The sequence below is a fragment of the Nicotiana tabacum genome, unplaced genomic scaffold (assembly GCF_000715075.1).
Source record: "Nicotiana tabacum cultivar K326 unplaced genomic scaffold, ASM71507v2 Un00271, whole genome shotgun sequence".
Lineage (NCBI taxonomy): Eukaryota > Viridiplantae > Streptophyta > Magnoliopsida > Solanales > Solanaceae > Nicotiana > Nicotiana tabacum.
This window is the reverse complement of record NW_027438508.1, coordinates 48,593-67,661: the sequence shown is the minus strand read 5'-3', so window position 1 is coordinate 67,661 and position 19,069 is coordinate 48,593. Positions and strand designations below refer to the sequence as shown.

The 19,069-nt window shown below is 38.4% G+C and overlaps 1 protein-coding gene across 1 annotated transcript; it reads right to left on the bottom strand.

Annotated features, from left to right (window-relative positions):
* Window positions 1-4,954: 4,954 nt before the first annotated feature.
* LOC142179058 (uncharacterized) lies at window positions 4,955-8,568 on the bottom strand. The gene is made up of 3 exons (XM_075248862.1): window positions 7,630-8,568; window positions 7,440-7,539; window positions 4,955-6,201 (listed from the first exon to the last, which is right to left on the bottom strand). The coding sequence occupies exons 1-3, from the start codon at window positions 8,566-8,568 to the stop codon at window positions 4,955-4,957; spliced, it is 2,286 nt and encodes a 761-aa protein (XP_075104963.1).
* Between the last annotated feature and the right edge of the window lie 10,501 nt (window positions 8,569-19,069).

Here is a 19,069-nt window from a genome sequence, read left to right as displayed (position 1 = left end):
GTGCTACCTTGCCACTCTCTCCCTTTGGTCAACCATCTCCTTCAAGCAACTAATCGACTTCTGTTTTCTTACACTTGGCCTTCTCGGAACCTAACCACCACAAGACACCTTTCGCATGTCCTTCCTCATCCTTCGATGCCCAGTTATTGCCTTAACTAAAAATCTGTCTCTGTAGCACTTGAACCAATAGGTCGTTACCAGCTTTAAACCTTTCCGAGGATTATCCTTCTCGAGCCAATAATACTAGTAACGCTATTTCGATCCTGAATCATTTCACACCATGATCTCTAATGACTACTTCCCCTATACCAATTCCTAACACCCCGCCGTGAAGGCGAGTTGAAGAAAACTATAACATCGACAAACCTTAACGCATTTAACAAGGCGATGACACTACATCAAAATTGAGAACTCTACCACACTCGAAAATATCAAGCTTCATTACTCCATCAACCCCAAACCTAAACATTCATAGTCTGGTTGCCCTTTCTCTGCTGGAAATAAAATATGGAACCTCTGAATCATGTAATGAGAAAAACCTTCTTTCAAGTTGTTTACTGCCCTGACACATAGACAAGCATTTTACTATTTCATAAACACTGTGCGATAACAATGCACGAATCGTCATAACAATCAATGCCAAATCTCAAAACCTTAGGTAGTACTGATACTTAATTTGAAACGACAGAGCGGCCTCCCGCAAGGCGACGACAATAGCACAATTAATTACACAGGGAGAAGCATCCTGCACTACAACTGTAGCACCATTAAACATTTCCTCGATCCCCAATTTATAACAAGCACTTCACGTCGCATAAGATTGAATAGGAAGGAAATATAGGCATAAGCCTCAAAGGAATCACATCGCACGATGAGGAATCAAAAAGGAAAGTATTCCTAACAGCCCTGTAGCCTCTCGAAGATAAGCACAGACGTCTCCGTACCGATCCGCAAGACTCTACTAGACTTGCTCATGACTCGTGAGACCTAAGTGAACCTAGTGCTCTGATACCATGTTGTCACGACCCAAAATCCATTAAAGGTCGTGATGGCACCGGACACCGCTCTCAAGCAAGCCAATAATACATACTTAGCTTAATTACCCATTGTAATATTTTTGAAATCAAAAGCTTCTTCAATGAAATAATAAAGATAAAACTCATAAAGTAAATGATAAATATTTTTAGCAACTAAATTTCTAAACAATTCACAACCATTCCCAAAATCCGATGTCACAAGTGCATGAGCATTTACTAGGGAATTAAAATAAAATACAACATCTGTCCAGAATACAAATTAGACAGGAAAATATAATATCTCTGAATGAGACTCTGTTGGTTGCGGATCGTAATACAAAATGCAGCTCACCCATGTCCCCACAATTATTAACCACACCTCTGCGCCCACAAGGCCGCATAGACATATATGTACCTGCACAATAAAATGTGCAGCAAGTGCAACATGAGTACGAAAACAACGTGTACCCAGTAAGTATCAAGCCTAATCTCGAAGAGGTAGAGGCGAGATGACCGACTTTGACACTCACTATGGTTCAATAATATTAAATAATCATGAAAATAGAAATATATTATATCAACGTGATTCACAGAGTTAACATTAATTTTATTGAACTAGCAGAAGTAATTAAATTTTTTCAATTCTAATAAATTTCTAATTTATCAATTAGCCTCATTTACAGGAATAACAATAGTTTCCTTAACAAACAGAGATAAATAAATTTTTTAAATTCCAATAATTTCCAAATTTCAATTAGCTTTACAAGCTGAAATAAACTATCAAAGTATCGTGTAATTATTATTATTATTATTATTAATCACGATTTTTGCTGAGGTCATACGGCCCAAACCAGAGTTTCGTGTACACTGCCGAGGGACGAGCAGTACGATCCATAGATGCATCTATCCTGCCGAGGCGTTCGGCCCGCTCCACAAGAAAGGAGGACATTTTCTTATGTACCTCCGGAAGGAGAGTATATTCATTATAAGATAAATTCGGGAGGATGAACAATTTCTTTAAACAGTTAATTAATTTAAACAGAAAATTAGGCATATGAGATTTTCATCTTTATTATATTTCCAAACAATTCACAATTTATATATCAAATAATTCAATTAAATAAAGAATATAATTTATACAAGTAATTCATGCTTTGTGTCCTAAACTACCCGGACTTTAGCATTAATAGTAGCTACGTACGCAATCTCGTCACCTCGTGTGTATGTAGCCCCCACAATTAGCAACCATTATTAATTTAATCACTTATGAGATAATTTTCCCCTCACAAGATTAGACAAGAGACTTACCTCGCTCCGAAGTTCCATAGTCGGCTCCCAAGCCTTTCAAATAACTCGACCGATGCTCAACGCTCCAAAACTCGCTTTCGCTTTATTAACATTCATAAGCTTTTAATCCTCCTCCGACATCGTAACATTGAGTAAAATGCTTATACGCTACCAACAAATTGATATCTACAATTACAATCCCAATTACAATAAAAATATGACTCAAAAATATTTATCAATATCCATTTATGGCTCTCAAGTTGGCTACAAGCCTCCAGCTCAAATCGTCTAATAGGTTCACTTACTAGCACATTCAACTCCACTCTTATCATTCAATACCCATTTGAAGTCATCAATGATACTACATTAATTCTCCAACACCGCCAAATTACTATTCATCGTCTTCCTTAACCAACATTTCCAAAACATTCAATTTGATGATTACTTAGTTGAATACTTCCAACTAAGCTAGAAAATGATTTCATAGATTCATTGCATTCTTTAATTTCATTTCTAAGAACACTATTTATCTTTCCCTCTTTTTCTCAAGAACATTATTCATGCCATGAACGAGAGTTTATGAAATCAATTATCCAACTATAACAACTTGAAACAAATATTAGAATTACTCTCACCGACTCATAAGAAATGAGCTTGAAGCATTAGTATTACCTTCTTGAAGCTTTTCCTTGAAATTCCAATATTTGGGAAATTGGGTGTTCTTGAACAACTTGAAAGATTTCTAGGAATTTCAAAGATTGAAGGATGTTCATACTAGTGTTAATAGGATGTTATTAACTTAAAATATCCAAAACAAACTCACCTTGTATTCTTAAGTAGTCCCTAAGGTCGAATCCACCATGAAAGAACCAATCCCTAGCTCAAGAAAATCCCCAAAAATGGCTGCTGCCCGTGACTACCTTATAAAGGCACAGGTGCTTCAACGAGTTGTACCTTGCGCTGTGCAGGTTGTACCTCGTATTACAAGTTTTGCCTTGTTGGACACCTTTTACTAATACGTCCATAAGTCCTGGTAGAAATATCAAAATGATGCACGGTTGAAAGCGTTAGAAACTAGACTCGAAGATCTTTCATTTGATAGGTTGTCCACTATATAACTTCTTATATATATATATATATATAGGCATGCTCGTCCAAAATTAGGTTTTTGTGTGTACTCATTTGAAACTTTAGTCTATCATGTAATTACCAACTTGATTAAGACTTAGGGCTCTCTTTAGACCCTACATCACTTATAATATGACTCGTTCACTTATTAACATACGAACTGGTTGGAACCTTCAAATCCCAATTCTGGGGTTGTTTTCTCAAAAATGTTGACCGATATCAAACTTGCCCTTTTAAGGCTAACTTAAGGAACCAAGTGTTCCAATTTCAACCCAGACACTTACAAATCTCGAACCAATCATCCCCGCAAGTCATAAATCATTAAAAATATATTCGGAGAGTTTTATTTAGGGGAACGGGGTTCTAAAAGTCGAACGACCGATTGGGTCGTTACATGTAATTTATCGGTAAAATGGGCTCCCCCACTTAATAGGCTAATATTTTGAGTTGAACTCTCATGTTCAGTCTATATCAATTTGAGAGGAGTGATGATCTGGATCCAGGAAGAAGTGTAAGCCATGACCAACCGCACCCAAAAAATAAGAGAAAAGTAGAATTTACTTAAATAGCCTCCTACTCATGCGTTTAAACTTAAAATAACCAATATATATATATATATATATATATATATATATATATATATATATATATATATATATATATATACACACACACACACACACATATAATCCTTGTATAATATATGCATAATCTATAAGAGTTGATAAGAATTGTAAAAGGCTTGTGTATATTGATTACAATAGAGAAGTTTATATACAAGTACATTAGGAGAAGGGAGAGAGGAGGCAGGGTTCTATGTACATAAGACTCGTGTGGAGATAAGAAAAAATACTAATAAGATACAACTTAAACTAGGAGTCTTGGATAGGATTGGAGTGTCTATGATTATCATGCCCCTCAAGATGGGCTCAATCTCCTTGAGACCAATCTTGTTGACAAAGTATGTAAATGATCATTTAGGCAAGGCATTTGTTAAGGCATCATCAAGTTGATCGCCAGTGGGCATGTGATTAATAAAGATCTCATTGCGTTCCACTTGATCTCTAACAAAGTGAAAATCGATAGCTACATGTTTCATACGACTATGAAAAATTGGGTTGCGACTAAGGTAAGTAGCACCAATGTTGTCACAAAATACCATAGGAGGACTGGATATTGGAATGTGAAGCTCCTTCAGCAACAACTCTATATTCAGCTTCTGTGGAGGATCTAGCAACTGTCCGTTGCTTTTTGGAGCACCAACTTATGTGATTGTTTCTAAGAAGGATAACATGCGCTGAAGTTGAATGCCTCGTATTAGGAAGTCCACCCCAATCAACATCCAAGTATGCTTGAAGTTTGAGTGAGCTACTGGGATGCAAATGGAGACCATATGTGATAGTGCCCTTCAGGTAGCGTAGAAGTCGTTAGGCACTCTGCCAGTGCTTCCAACTAGGTGCATGCTGAAATTGATCAAGTTTGTATAGTGCAAAGCAGATGTCCGGTCGATTAAAGGTTAGGTATTATAGGGAACCAACAACTTGCCTATATAGTTTGGCATCAACACGTTTGGAATTATCATTTAGTGAGAGTGCTACACTACCTGACATCGGCATGCCAACACTGTTGGAGTGTAGCATGCTAAACTTTTCTAGGTGATCAGCAATAAAGCCACTTTGAGTGAGAATTAAACTATGTGCATTTCGTAGAACTTCGACTCTAAGAAAGAGCAAGGGACCAAGGTCTTTAATGGAGAACCTATCACCTAGGAGTTGAATGGTGGTTTGGACTTGAGCAGAATTGGAACCAGTGACCACAATATCATCAACATAGATCATGACAAATAGAAGCGAGTTTGGAGAGCATTTTATAAATAGAGAATCGTCTGATTTTTCTCTAAGGAACCCACAGAAAAGAAGAAAGGTTTTGAGCTCATTATACCAAGCTCTAGGAACTTGACGAAGGCCATAAATGGATTTGTGCAGCTTGCAGACATGTTGTGGAAAGTCGAGGATGACAAAACCTGGTGGTTGCCGCATATAGACAACCTCATTGAGAGTTCCTTGCAAGAAGGCATTGTTTACGTCTAGTTGATGTAAATGCCACTTGAACGACACTACTAGAGTGAGAATAAGCCTAATAGTAGCGTGTTTTATTACAAGGCTGAAAGTGTGATGATAGTCGACCCCAGGATGTTGATAAAAACCCTTGGCTACTAAACTAGCTTTGAATCGATCAATTGGTCCATCGGGTTTATATTTTACATGATAAACCCACTTGCAGCCAACAATGTTATGTGAGGATGAGCTAGGAACCAAAGACCATGTATTATTTTTAAGAAGAGCTGTCAATTCATCATGCATAGAAACCTGCCACTCAAGGTATCTCTTGGCTTGAGAAAATGTGGTAGGAGTAAGAGGTAGCTGCTTTGGTGAGGATACAACAAGGTAGTCAACAATGACCTTAGGTTTGAAAATGTTGTTATGTGCTCTAGTGATGTGATGATTGAAAGATTGCAACCTAGGCTGTGGTTGAGACAATGATGATTGAGATGGAGAAGACATAACAGTATGTGAGTTAGGTGTAGAAGATACATGTGAAGAAGAAGATAAACTTACAAATATCTCTGGTGGCATGTCACCAGCAATGGTAGGAGTTGAGGTGATCTCTGGAGTGACCTGAGCATCAAGTTGTTCAAGGTGTGAAAGTGTAGGAAGTGGGAAAGATGTATCAGTGTCAGCTTTCGAGTTGAAATGTAAAGGAGGGCTTTCTGAAGGATAGTGCTAAGAGTCCATATTGGGAGAAGATGCTCGTGCAAGAGTGAACAAGTTTGATTTGAAGGGAAAGACATGTCCAACAAAAGAAACATATTTGGAAAGATACACTTTGAAAGAAGAGAGATCAAGGCAAGCATAACTGTTAGTGATAGTGGAGTATCCCATAAAGGCACACGGCTTAGATTTTGGATCAAGTTTGGAAGAGGTGTATGGTTTTAGCCACGGCTAGCAAAGGCACCCAAAGACTTTAAGTTTGTGATGGTTGGGTGAGGAGTTAAAAAGACATTGAAATGGTGATTGTAGATTGAGTAGCGGCGTGGGTAGACGATTGATAAGGTAAATGCTAGTTTGGAAGGTAAGGGACCAAAATTTGAGGGGTACAGATGCATGGTGAAGCAAGGTTAGAGATGTATCAACAATATGTCGATGTTTTCTTTCGGTTGTACCAACAATTTGCGGAGTGTAAGGAGGACTTATTAGGTGTTGAATGCCATTATTCAACAGAAGAGACTTGTGAACAACAAATTCGCCTCTTCCATCTGTATAGTCTGTTTTAATTGACATATATAACTGATTTGTTATCATGCATGTGAGTTCAGAAATATATCCTTAACTATCGATTTAGCTTTCATGGGAAACAACCAAGTTTATTTGGTAAAATGATCAACAAACACCACATAAAAACGAAAATTATCAAAAGAATAGATAGGAGAGGGACCCCAAACATCAGAGTCAACAACATCAAAGGTTTTGTACTAGAAATAGTGTTTGCACCAAAGGGTAGTCGGTGAATTTTATTACATAGACATGAATTGCAAAAGGTGAAAGACTCATTATTCACTGCTGGAAGCTTTAAAAGATGAAACACAAGCTTTAGTGATGCGAGGTTGTGGGTGACCAAGTCAAGCATGCCAAAGATGGAGCGATGGTGATACTTGTGTGGTGATATGAACTTTTGGGATACTAGGTAAGGAACAACTTGATGTAGTTGGCCATTCGTAGAGATCTCCATTACTCTAACCTTGCAGAGGACATGCTCCAGTGTTCATATACTTCACAAGAAAAGAATAAGGAAAATATTCAATAGAGGTTAGATTTTGGCAAAAATATTTTGCTACAGAAATTAATATTTTTTTAATGTAAGGAGAGCACAAAATATTGCACAGTTTAAAGGAATTGGGAGTTGAGGAGAGAATAGTGTGGCCTATGTGTGTTATAGGAATAGTTTTACCATCTCCAACAATGATTTCATCCATGCTTGGGAATTCAGTAGAGGCCCATAGAGATTGAGAATTATTGGTAATGTGATGAGAAGCTCTAGAATCAACTATCTAGTTGTTGGAAGGGCTGGAAGCATAAGGCATACGATTGGTAAAGTTGGCTTGAGCTTCAATTGTATTATGAAACCTTGAGTGACAGACTTTGGCTATATGACCATATTTATCACATAACTGACATTGTATACGTTGTTGGTTATTGCAATTAGTGTAAGAATGATTGAAAGATGTAGGATATTGAGAGGTGTTGTTATGGTTGGGGTTGGAGTTAGCTTGTGAAGTGTCCCTACGATTGAAAGTAGTAGGGTTTTTGTTCTTGGAATTAGAGTTATGGGACTTTTGGTGAAATTGGGCAGTGATGATTGGTGCGACACTCTTTGGTTCTGAATGTTTTATGAACATTTCATATGTCAGCAGTTTATTGTAAAGTTCTTCAAAGGAAATATGGTTATCTCTAGCCCTAATAGCAGCAGAGAGTTCCTTGTAGTCAGAACCTAGATCACTTAGAACTTTGATGACAATTTCTTCATCCGACAATGGGGAACCACTAGAGGCGAGATCATCAACAATTAATTTGATTTCTTTCATGTATGCACCAATTGAACATGAGTCCTTTTTTAGGTTGGCAGGAGTATCACGTAAGATGAATATGAGTGAATGAGATTTATTACCATAGGTGGTTTGAAGTATATTCCAAGCATGGTTGGCAGTGGATGCGTGAGCTATCAGATGTGCTATTGTGGGATCAACTGATGCCATGATGGCATTGCGAGCCAGACTGTCTTGCCTTAGCCAAAGGCAAAAGGCGTTGTTGGAAACTTCTTTGTTAGATTCATCTGGAATATGAGTGTGTGTAGGAGTGGATGAACCATCAACAAATCTAAGAAGATCATAGCCAAAAAGAAGTGTGGTGACTTGAGATTTCGAAGTGGAGTAGTTCGAACTCCCTAAAAATTTCAAGGAGAGCTGGCTGAGAGGATTGAAAGAGATGAGTTTAGAGGCTTGAACAATGTTGCTCTGGTTGACTGGAACGATGGGTGAGGAAGAGTTTGATGATGAAGATTGTGGTGTTTTGTCACCCATTCTGGAAAAAAAAGAGGACAACTTGTGTGAGTTTATTTTAGGATTTTGATACCATATAAGAGTTGATAAGAATTGTAAAAGTCTTGTGTATATTGACTACAATAGAGAAGTTTATATACAAGTACAAGAGGAGAAGGAAGAGAGGAGACAGAGTTCTATGTACATAAGACTCTTGTGGAAATAAGAAAAAATCTTATAAGATACAAGTTAAGCTAGGAGTCCTGGATAAGATTGGAGTGTCTATCTTTATCATAATCGTATATAAATATTGTATAATCTATATATGCTGACTAAAAAGGTAAATATTGAATTCGACCGCTTATTATGTAAAAATCCCCGAGGTCATTGCTCCTCAAGAAGGGAACGATTGTTGTGAATCACTTTAGTCCCTCATTGCTTTTGCGAATAGCATTCGCAATGGGTTTAAAAGTTGAATGTGCTCCTTCATCTAATAGACTAGTCTTTTGGATTGGACATTCCTGTTCAATTTATAACATATCACAAGTAAAGTCTATTAATCGAACCAATGTTTCCCAAGAGAATGTAATAATTGGCTGCAGCCATTCTTTTAGTTGTCCATTGAGTGGAGGCAGAATACTCCATTAATATCTCAAAGATTCTTCTACGATTGTTTTAGATTTTTTAATTTAAACTTAAATTTACTTCTCCAGCCCATCCAATGTAAATTGTCTGATAGATATTTAAAATAATATGACTGTTATAAAACAATAAAAGAAGAAGAAGAGTATTGCAGAGAAAAGTAGAGAGAAAATTCTTATTGATTTGGGATTAATTACAATGAAATATGACCCCTCTATTTATAGGAAAAAAGTGACTTAGCCACCAAGTAACAAGCCCTAAAATATCTCTAAAATATAGACATTCACCTTAAATACAATTCTATTTATAACATTTCCCCTTGAATGTCCATTCAACAGATAATGTGTCTCGTTTAAACCTTAACTAAAATAAAACCCAGTGGGAAAAGAATTCTAGAGAAGGAAAAAGAGTACACATATTTAGAAATACGCCTTTTGGTTGGCTCATTAAAAATCTTGCAATAAAAACCTAGTGGGACAAAATCTTGTAAGGAAAAAAGAGTACAACGCGTATTAACTCCGCCTGATAAGAGCATCAATTCACATCCTTGAGCCTTCGCATCCCAATCTTGTGCACCATCTTCAAAAGATTGTTGGTAGAGATTTGATAAACAAATCAACCATATTAACTTGAATGAATATGTTGAACCTTGAAATCATCATTATTGTTAGATTTGTAATATCTTCATATAATGTCGTGGAATGGCCATTTCATCATCTCCATAGAGATTCTCGCTATCATATTATCATGCTTATAGTTATAGCAAGATACATATGTGCACAAATTACACTTAGGATGTGGTACTTCAAAATCAAGAATTGTATATGCTTTAAGAAATTTGAATCCTTCAGGGATTGTCATATAAGTTAAGTCATATAAGCCATTTAAATAGACTTTAGATGCATATCAAGTTTTCATGTCATGCTAGACATATAAGATACATGAAAGTGATTGCACACACTATTGACTTTATACTTTCGAGTATTTGAACTACATGTCCACAACTACATGTCTTTCATATGAAACCAATTCTATTCAAATTTTGTCTCTTCCATTTGGCCAATATTTCTATGGCTGTATTCGACAGACTTAAGATCCTTATCTATACTTAGTGCTATCATATATGTCATCGACGAACATTTTATATCAGTTTCAACCTCCTTTTTTCATAAAGACATAACATAGAGATCTCTTCATTCATATTTTCAGGTACCTGAACCTCTCTTGAGATTTTATGAAGAGTTATTTCATGTGATCTTCTAGATCACTTGCCTTCTTATTATGATCATTTTGATTATTTGCTCATATTCTTTATCAAGAATTTTATTTGAAATCAAATTTTTTATAAGCTTTAATCGTACCATGGACTTTGTCCTTCTTGGACTTATTATAATATGAGCATTTGCAGTGAGAATATAGTTACTTTCTTTGTTCAGCAAATGCGCCTGGCATGCTTTACAATATATTGGAGATGAATTATCTTTTTATGAACTTCAGGTTCATATTGTTTTATTCGAGAATCTAGATGTACAAATGATAATTCATTCCACATAACTTTTTCTCAATTGTTCATCATGTCTCCCCCTCATGTTAGAAAAACTAACTTGCTTCCTCAACTTTGAAAGCCCATCTTTCTGCATTATGGTGTTAATCAAAATATACACCGCACATTAATAATAATAAGATGGAATTATTTGGTTCTTGACCCTAAACCACTCATGAGGTTAGAATTATAATGATCTGTCCAGTCGTATTGAGTATTACAGCCATATTTCCCCATTTATTGCTCAATTTATGCTTTACAGTTGTTATGTGACTTGCCAGGATAATTGGTTCGGGTCCAGTGAGATTTTGGAATGAATTGAAACACTTAGTTCCAAGGTTTAAAGATTAAATTTAAATAATTAACCGGATGTTGACTTATCTGTAAACGACCCCGGAATAGAGTTTTGATGATTCCAATAGCTCTGTATGGTGATTTTGAACTTAGGAGCGTGTTCGAAAAATTATTTGAAAGTCCGTAGTTAAATTAGGCTTGAAATGATTAAATAAAAATTTAAGTTTAGAAGTTTAACCGGGGAGTTGAATTTTTGATGTCGGGGTCAGAATCTGATTCTGTAAGTTGGAATAGGTCTGTTGTGTCATTTATGACTTGTATGCAAAATTTGAGGTTAATCAAACTTGATTTGATAGGTTCGGCATCGAATGTAGAAGTTAAAAATTCTTAGTTTCATTAAACTTGAATTGGGGTATGATTCGTGGTTTTAACATTGATGGATGTGATTTGAGGTTCGACTAAGTTCGTATGATATTTTAGGACTTGCTGGTATATTTGGTTGAGGTCTCGGGGGCCTCGGGTGAGTTTTGGATGGTTAACGGATCGAAATTTAGACTTAAACAACTGCTGGAAATTTTGGCCTTCTTGTGCAATCGCACCTGCAGAATTTAGCTCGCAGGTGCGAGCTCGCATAGACGAGCCTGGCATTGCAGAAGCGGACGAAACCTCGCATATGCACGACCGCAGAAGCGACAAAATGGTCGCAGCTGCGGCCTTGGCTAAAGATGGACTGGGCCGTAGAAGCGAGTTCGCAGAAGTGGACTCTGTGTCCGCAGAAGCGAAGGCAATCAAACAAGCGGAAGCTTCACTGCAAAAGTGGAACCGCATATTCGATTAAAAATGCCGCAGAAGTAGAACCCCTGGACAATATACATTTCGAAGGGGTCCCGAGTGTTTGCCCTCTTTGGACATTTCCAACACGGTTTTGGGGCGATCTTCAAAGGGAATTCACGAAAAAACTTGAGATAAGTAACTTGTGATTATTGTTAGTCAATAATATTGGATTAACATTGAGTATTTAGACTAGACTACATATTTCTGAGGTGAAATTAGAGGATGTCGGAATTTGATAAATTTGGCATGGTTGACCTCGTGGTTGAATGTGTATTCATATTTTGTAACTTTTGTTGGGTTTCGAGACGTGGGCCCCACGGGCGATATTTGAGTGTAATTTCGAATTTTGTTGGAAAATTAATATTTTCATATGGAATTAATTTCTATAATTTGTATTGATTGAATCGAATTAATTGTAACTAGATTCGAGGCGTTTGGAGGCCGATTCGCGAGGCAAAGGCATCACAGAATAAAGAATTATATGGTTTGAGGTAAGTAACAGTTCTAAATTTGGTCTTGAGGGTATGAAACCTCAGATTCTGTAATATGTGATTGGTTTTGAGGTGACGCACATGTTAGGTGACATGCGTGTAGGCGTGCACCGTAGGAATTGTGACTTGATAAATTCCATGGAACTATGTGGTTGAATAATCTGTTGATATCAGTACATTTTTCCACGTATTAGAGAAATCGAACGATAAATTATATTTAAACCATGTGTTGACATTGTAGGGACACTTAGAGGTCGTGTACATGTTGAATTATCTGCTAAATTGTTGTTTTGTACTCAGTCACAATTTTACTTGCACATTACATCTCGTTCTCTATTGTTCATTATTGATGCATCATATCATTGCTGTTTGGGATGCTTCTCATAATTTGTGAGAGCCGAGAGACTAGAGAGATTGATGACTAAGTGAGGCCGAGGGCCTGATTGTGAGATATTGATATTATGGCACGTGAGTTGTCCGTGCAGCACGTGAGTTGTCCGTGCAGTACCTGAGTTATCCGTGCAGCACCTGAGTTATCCGTGCGAATCCAGATATTTATACTATATCACGTGAGTTGTCCGTGCAGCACGTGAGTTGTCCGTGCGGATCCAGATATTATACTATAGCACGTGAGTTGTCCGTGTGATTTATAGCGCTTGGGCTGAAGGAGCCCCTTTGGAGTCTGTACACACTCCAGTGAGCGCAGGTACCTATTGAGTGCGAGTGCCGAGTGTAAAGTGATTGTGAGTTTGGAGTGACTGTTGCTCTGAGAGGATGCATTTATTTTATTATTGTTGTACTTCCGTTTTCATATATCACTGTTTTGGAAATTCTAAGAGATATTATCTTCTGTTTCAGTTGAACTTGATATGAAATTGTTGTTTTTGCCCTTAATTGTCAAACTTGAAAGCATGCTTACCTTCTTATGTTGGAAATTACTGTAATTAGACTTAGATGTGAAGCTCATCACCACTTTCAGTTCTTTATTTAGTATTGTTACCCGCTGAGTTGGTTGTACTCATACTATACCACGTGTGCAGATTCAGGTACTTCCGAACACGACGATTGTTAGTTTTTCGGAGCTTTATCTGTTGGAGATTATCGAGGTAGCTGCTTGACTTCCGCAGACCTTGACTCTCTTTCCATTCAGTTTTTGTATTGTTCTATATTTTCAGATAGTATTTTTATCAGTCAGACTTTGTTATCGTTTCGATGCTCATGTACTCAGTGACACCGGATTTTGGGAGTGTTTTATGTTGGTATTGGTGAGATTTTTGGTATTGAATTTAAATATTATGTTTTTAAACTTAAAAGAAATTATGGTTTATTGAGGTTGTTGGCTTGCCTAGTATTGAGATAGGCGCCATCATGACAGGCGTGATTTTGGATCGTGACAAGTTGGTATCAGAGCCTAGGTTACATAGGTCTCACGAGTCATGAGCAGGTTTAGTAGAGTCTTGCAGATCAGTACGGAAACGTCTGTACTTATCTTCGAGAGGCTGTCGAACCCTTAGGAAAATTTCACTTTCTTGTATTCTGTCATGAGAATTTGTTGATTCCAAAAACTAAATTTCTGTTATTCTATTCTCTTACAGATAGTGAGGGCATGTACTACCGGATCAGACGGTCAGTCACTAGTGCCAATAGTTAGTGCCACCAGGTAGAGGACGGGGCCGAGGTAGAGGTCGAGGTGTATCTCGTACAGTAGTTGGAGCAGCACCCGTAGCACCACCAGTTGCTCCAGCTCAGGAGTAGATTCCAGATATAGTTGAGCCAATGGGACAAGCTTAGGCACCAGCTGTGCCTATTGTGATTCTAGGCCTTCAGGAGGCTCTAACACAGATATTGACTATTTGCATTGGCCTTGCTCAGGTGGTTTCGGCTCAGGCCAGGGGAGGTACTCATACCCCTATTGCCCGTACTCCAGAGCATGTAGTGCAGCGACTTTAGATACCAGGGGCACTACCAGCCCAGCTGATTGCAGCTGCTCAGGCCCCGATAGTCTCTGTTATGGCTGATGATGAGCAGAGGAGACTTGAGAGATTTGGGAGGCTTCGGCCTCCATCATTTAGAGGTACTGAGTCGGAGTATGCCTAGGGCTTCTTGGATAAATGCCAGCGGATGCTTCGGACAACGGGTATTTTGGAGACCAGTGGGCTCTCGTTCACTTCTTTTCGGTTTCAGTGGCTGCCTTGAGATGGTGGGAGGCTTATGAGAGGTGCAGGCCGGTCGGTGCAGCACCACTTAGATGGCAGGAGTTCCCCGTTCTCTTCTTTAAGGCTATTCACGGTTTGACAGAAAACTGATCCAAACTGAAATCCAAACCAAACCGTTTAAGTAAACCGATATTTTTCTTGATTTGGATTAGTTTTGATTTTAAATTTTAAAAATCGATAATATTTGATTTGGTTTTGGTTGTATTATAAAAAATCAAAAAATAAACCAAACTAATAAATCACATACAAAATTTAATAATTATTTATATATAGTATCATATGTTTTTGTAAATAATTTTAAATATTTTATGCATTTCAATTATTATTTTGAATTTTGGTTTATTTTACTTATATCTTAAAAGATTGCATGAGCCCAAAACAATAGGAATCGGCCAATTTTCTTTTTCTTACGCGACCCTAATTCTCTAATTCTACACACAACTTTGGTCTACTTTTTAGTTTGTTTTTTGTTCATGCTTTTCATATAAACAGGTAAATAAACTTTCAGTTATGAAAGAAATATATAAAAGCATAAATTTAGCAAATTATTTTTAGATTGTTGTTTAGTGTCGTTTACTATTATTGAATTATCATTAGATTGCTAAGAACCGAAAAACCGCACCAATCCGAACCAAATCAACTACAACCAAACCGATGGTTTGTATTTGGGTTGGTTTCTATTTTGGTTGGTTTGGTTTTGGTTTTTAATTCTTAAAAACCGATTAAATTGGTTTGGCTTTGGTTTTAATCAAAAATCAACCAAACCGAACCATGAACACCCCTACTCTTCTTGGAGAAGTTCGTGCAGCAGTCTCGCAGAGAGGAGCTATGCAAATAGTTTGAGCAGTTACGTCAGAAGGGCATGTCTGTGACGCAGTACGAGATTAGATTTTCTGAGTTGGCTCGTCATGCAGTTTGGTTGGTTCCCACAGATAGAGAGAGGATTAGGAGGTTCATTGATAGCCTCATATATCAGTTGTGATTACTTATGACTCGGGAGAGGGTATCTGGTGCTACTTTTGATGAGGTGGTTGACATTGCTCGGTAGATAGAGATGGTCCAAAGCCAGGAGCGTGGTGAAAGGGAGGCCAAGAGGCCTTGTGGATCGGGTGGTTTCGGCAGTTTTGCTTCAGGGGGTCAGTTCTACCACGGCAGGGGTCATCCTTATAAGCAAGCTCAGATGGGTTGTCTAATTCACCGTGGTGCATCATACATCCATGGTTCATACAGTTCTCATCAGGGTCAGTCATCTCTCAGTGCCCTTCCAGCCCAGAGTTTGTCCCGTGCTCCTTCAGTTCAGGGTTCATTTGCATCGGGTTCTTCTAGCGGTTATTCTGGTTCTCGGGGCCAGATTCAGCCCCTACCACCACCAACACTGAGGAGTTGCTTTGAGTGTGGGGAGTTTGGGCATAGTTGGAGGAGGAGTCAGACTATGACTTCAGCACTAGTTACTTCGCCACCCGCCCAGCCAGCTCGCGGTGGGGCTCAGCCAGCTAGGGGTCTCCTAAGAGGGGGAGGCCGATCATGTGGTGGTCAGGCCTTATTTTATGCTTTTCCTTCCTGGCCAGATGTCGTTTCTTCAGATGCAGTGATCACATGTATTGTCTCAGTGTTCCACAGTGAAGCTTCAATATTATTTGACCCTGGTTCCATATATTCGTATGTATCATCATATTTTGTTCATTATTTGGATATGCCCCGTGAGTCCCTTATTTCACCTATTCGTGTATCTATGCCGATGGGCAATACTATTATTGTGGACCGTGTGTATCGGTCGTGTGTGGTAATTATTGGGGGACTGGAGACTAGAGTTGATCTCTTATTGCTTAGCATGGTTGATTTTGATAAAATCTTGGGTATGGATTAGTTGTCTCTATATCATACTATTATGGAATGTCACGCAAAAATCGTGGCATTGGCGATGCCAGGGTTGCCGAAGTCCGAATGGAGGGGTTCTCTAGATTATGTTCCCAGCAGGGTAATTTCTTATTTGTAGGCCCAACGTATGGTTGGGAAGGGGTGTTTGTCATATTTGGCCTTTGTGAGAGATGTTGATGCAGATACTCCTACTATTGATTCAGTACCGGTAGTGCGAGACTTTCCGGATGTATTTCCTGCAGACCTACCAGGTATACCACCCGATAGGGATATTAATTTCGGCATTGACTTGGTGCCGGACACTCAGCCTATTTCTATTCCTCCGTATCGTATGGCACCAGCTAAATTGAAAGAATTGAAAGAGCAACTTCAGAAACTCTTTGATGAGGGGTTTATTAGGCCTTGTGTGATGCCTTGGGGTGCACCGGTTCTATTTGTGAAAAAGAAAGATGGTACTATGCAGATGTGCATCGATTACAAGTAGTTGAACAAAGTTACAATCAAGAATAAGTAACTTTTTCCGCGTATTGATGATTTATTTGACCATCTTCAGGGAGCGAGGGTATTCTCCAAAATTGATTTGAGATTCGGGCATCACCAGTTGAAAATTTGGAATTCGGATATTCTAAAGACGACATTCAGGACCCGTTATGGTCACTATGAATTTCTCGTGATGTCTTTTGGGCTAACCAACGCCCCAGCAGCATTATGCACTTGATGAATAGTGTATTCCAGCCATATCTTGATTCATTTGTCGTAGTATTTATTGATGATATCCTGGTGTACTCACGTAGCCAGGAGGAGCATGCACACTACTTGGGTAATGTATTACAAAGGCTGCGAGAGGAGAGACTTTATGCCAAATTCTCTAAGTGTGAGTTATGGCTTAGTACGGTGGCATTCTTGGGACACATAATGTCCAGTGAAGGAATTAAGGTGGATCCGAAGAAGATAGAGGTAGTTCAGAGTTGACCCAGGACATCTTCAGCTACTGAGATTCAGAGTTTTCTCGGCTTGGCCAGTTATTATCGACGCTTTGTGGAGGGCTTCTCGTCTATTGCATCGCCTTTGACTAAATTGATCCAGAAAGGTGCTCTATTCGGGTGGTCGGATGAGTGTGAAGAGAGCTTTCAGAAGCTCAAGACTACGTTGACCACAGCTCCAATTCTAGTTTTGCCTTCAGCTTCAGGCTCGTATACAGTGTATTGTGATGCTTCTCGAATTAGTATTGGGTGTGTCTTGATGCAGGAGGGTAGAGTGATTGCTTATGTTTTGTGCTAGTTGTAGCCCTATGAAAAGAACTACCATGTTCATGATTTAGAGTTAGGAGTTTTGTTCAGATGCGAGCTCGCAGAAGAGAGCCTAACATCGCAGAAGCGGACGAAACCTCACAGAAGCGCGAACGCAGAAGCGACAAAATGGTCGTAGATGCGGCCTTGGCTAAAGAGGGACTAGACCGCAGAAGCAAGTCCACAGAAGCGGACTTTATGTCCGCAGAAGCGAAGGCAGTCGCAAAAGATGAAGCTTCACAGTAAAAGAGGAACCGCATATGCGGTTACAAATGCCGCAGAAGCAGAACCCCTGGACAATATACATTTCGAAGGGGTTCTGAGTTTTTGCCATTTTTGGACATTTCCAACACGGTTTTGGGGTGATATTCAGAGGGAATTCACGAAAAAACTTGAGATAAGTCACTTGTGATCATTGTTAGTCAATAATATTTATCATTGAGTATTTCGACTAGATTATGTGTTTTGAGGTGAAATTAGAGGATTTGGGCCTAGGGATTTCAAAATAAGAATTTAAGATTTGGAGGTCGAGTTGATGTCGAAATTTGGTAAATTTGGTATGGTTGACCTCGTGGTTGAATGTGCGTTTATATTATGTAACTTTTGTCGGGTTACGAGACATGGGCCCCATGGGCGATATTTGAGTGCAATTTCAGATTTTGTTAGAAAATTAGTATTTTCATATGGATTTAAATCCTATAATTTGTATTGACTGAATCGAATTAATTGTGACTAGATTCGAGGTGTTTAGAGGCAAATTCACGAGATAAAGGCATAGCAGAATAAAGAATTACACTGTTTGAGGTAAGTAACAGTTCTAAATTTGGTTTTGAGGGTATGAAACCTCGGATTCTGTAATATGTGATTGGTTTTGAGGTGACGCACATGCTAGGTGACAGGCGTGTGGGCATGCACCGTAGAAATTGTGACTTGATAAATTCCATGGAACTATATGGTTGAATAATCTATTTATATCCGTACATTTTTCCATGTATTAGAGAAATCGAACTATAAATCATGTTTAAACCATGTGTTGACACTGTAGGAACCCACAAAGGTTGTGTACATGTTGAATTATCTGCTAAATTATTATTTTGTACTCGGTCACAGTTTTACTTGCACATTACATCTCAACCTTTATTGTTCATTTTTTATGCATCATATCATTGTTGTTTGGGCTGCTTATCCTGATTTCTGAGAGTTGAGAGACTAGAGAGATTGATAACTGAGTGAGGCTGAGGGCCTGATTGTGAGATATTGATACTATGGCATGTGAGTTGTTCGTCAAGCACGTGAGTTGTCCATGCGGATCCAGATATTTATACTATAGCACGTGAGTTGTCCATTTAGCACGTG

Excerpts from the sequence above, each read along its gene's own strand:
- LOC142179058 (XM_075248862.1), bottom strand. The coding sequence starts at position 8,568 with ATGGGTGACAAAACACCACAATCTTCATCATCAAACTCTTCCTCACCC. Across the intron at positions 7,540-7,629 it reads AATATGGTCATATAGCCAAA|ATAGTTGATTCTAGAGCTTC; the intron begins GTCTGTCACTCA and ends TCCAACAACTAG. Across the intron at positions 6,202-7,439 it reads TGAAATCATTGTTGGAGATG|AAAGCCCTCCTTTACATTTC; the intron begins GTAAAACTATTC and ends ACTATCCTTCAG.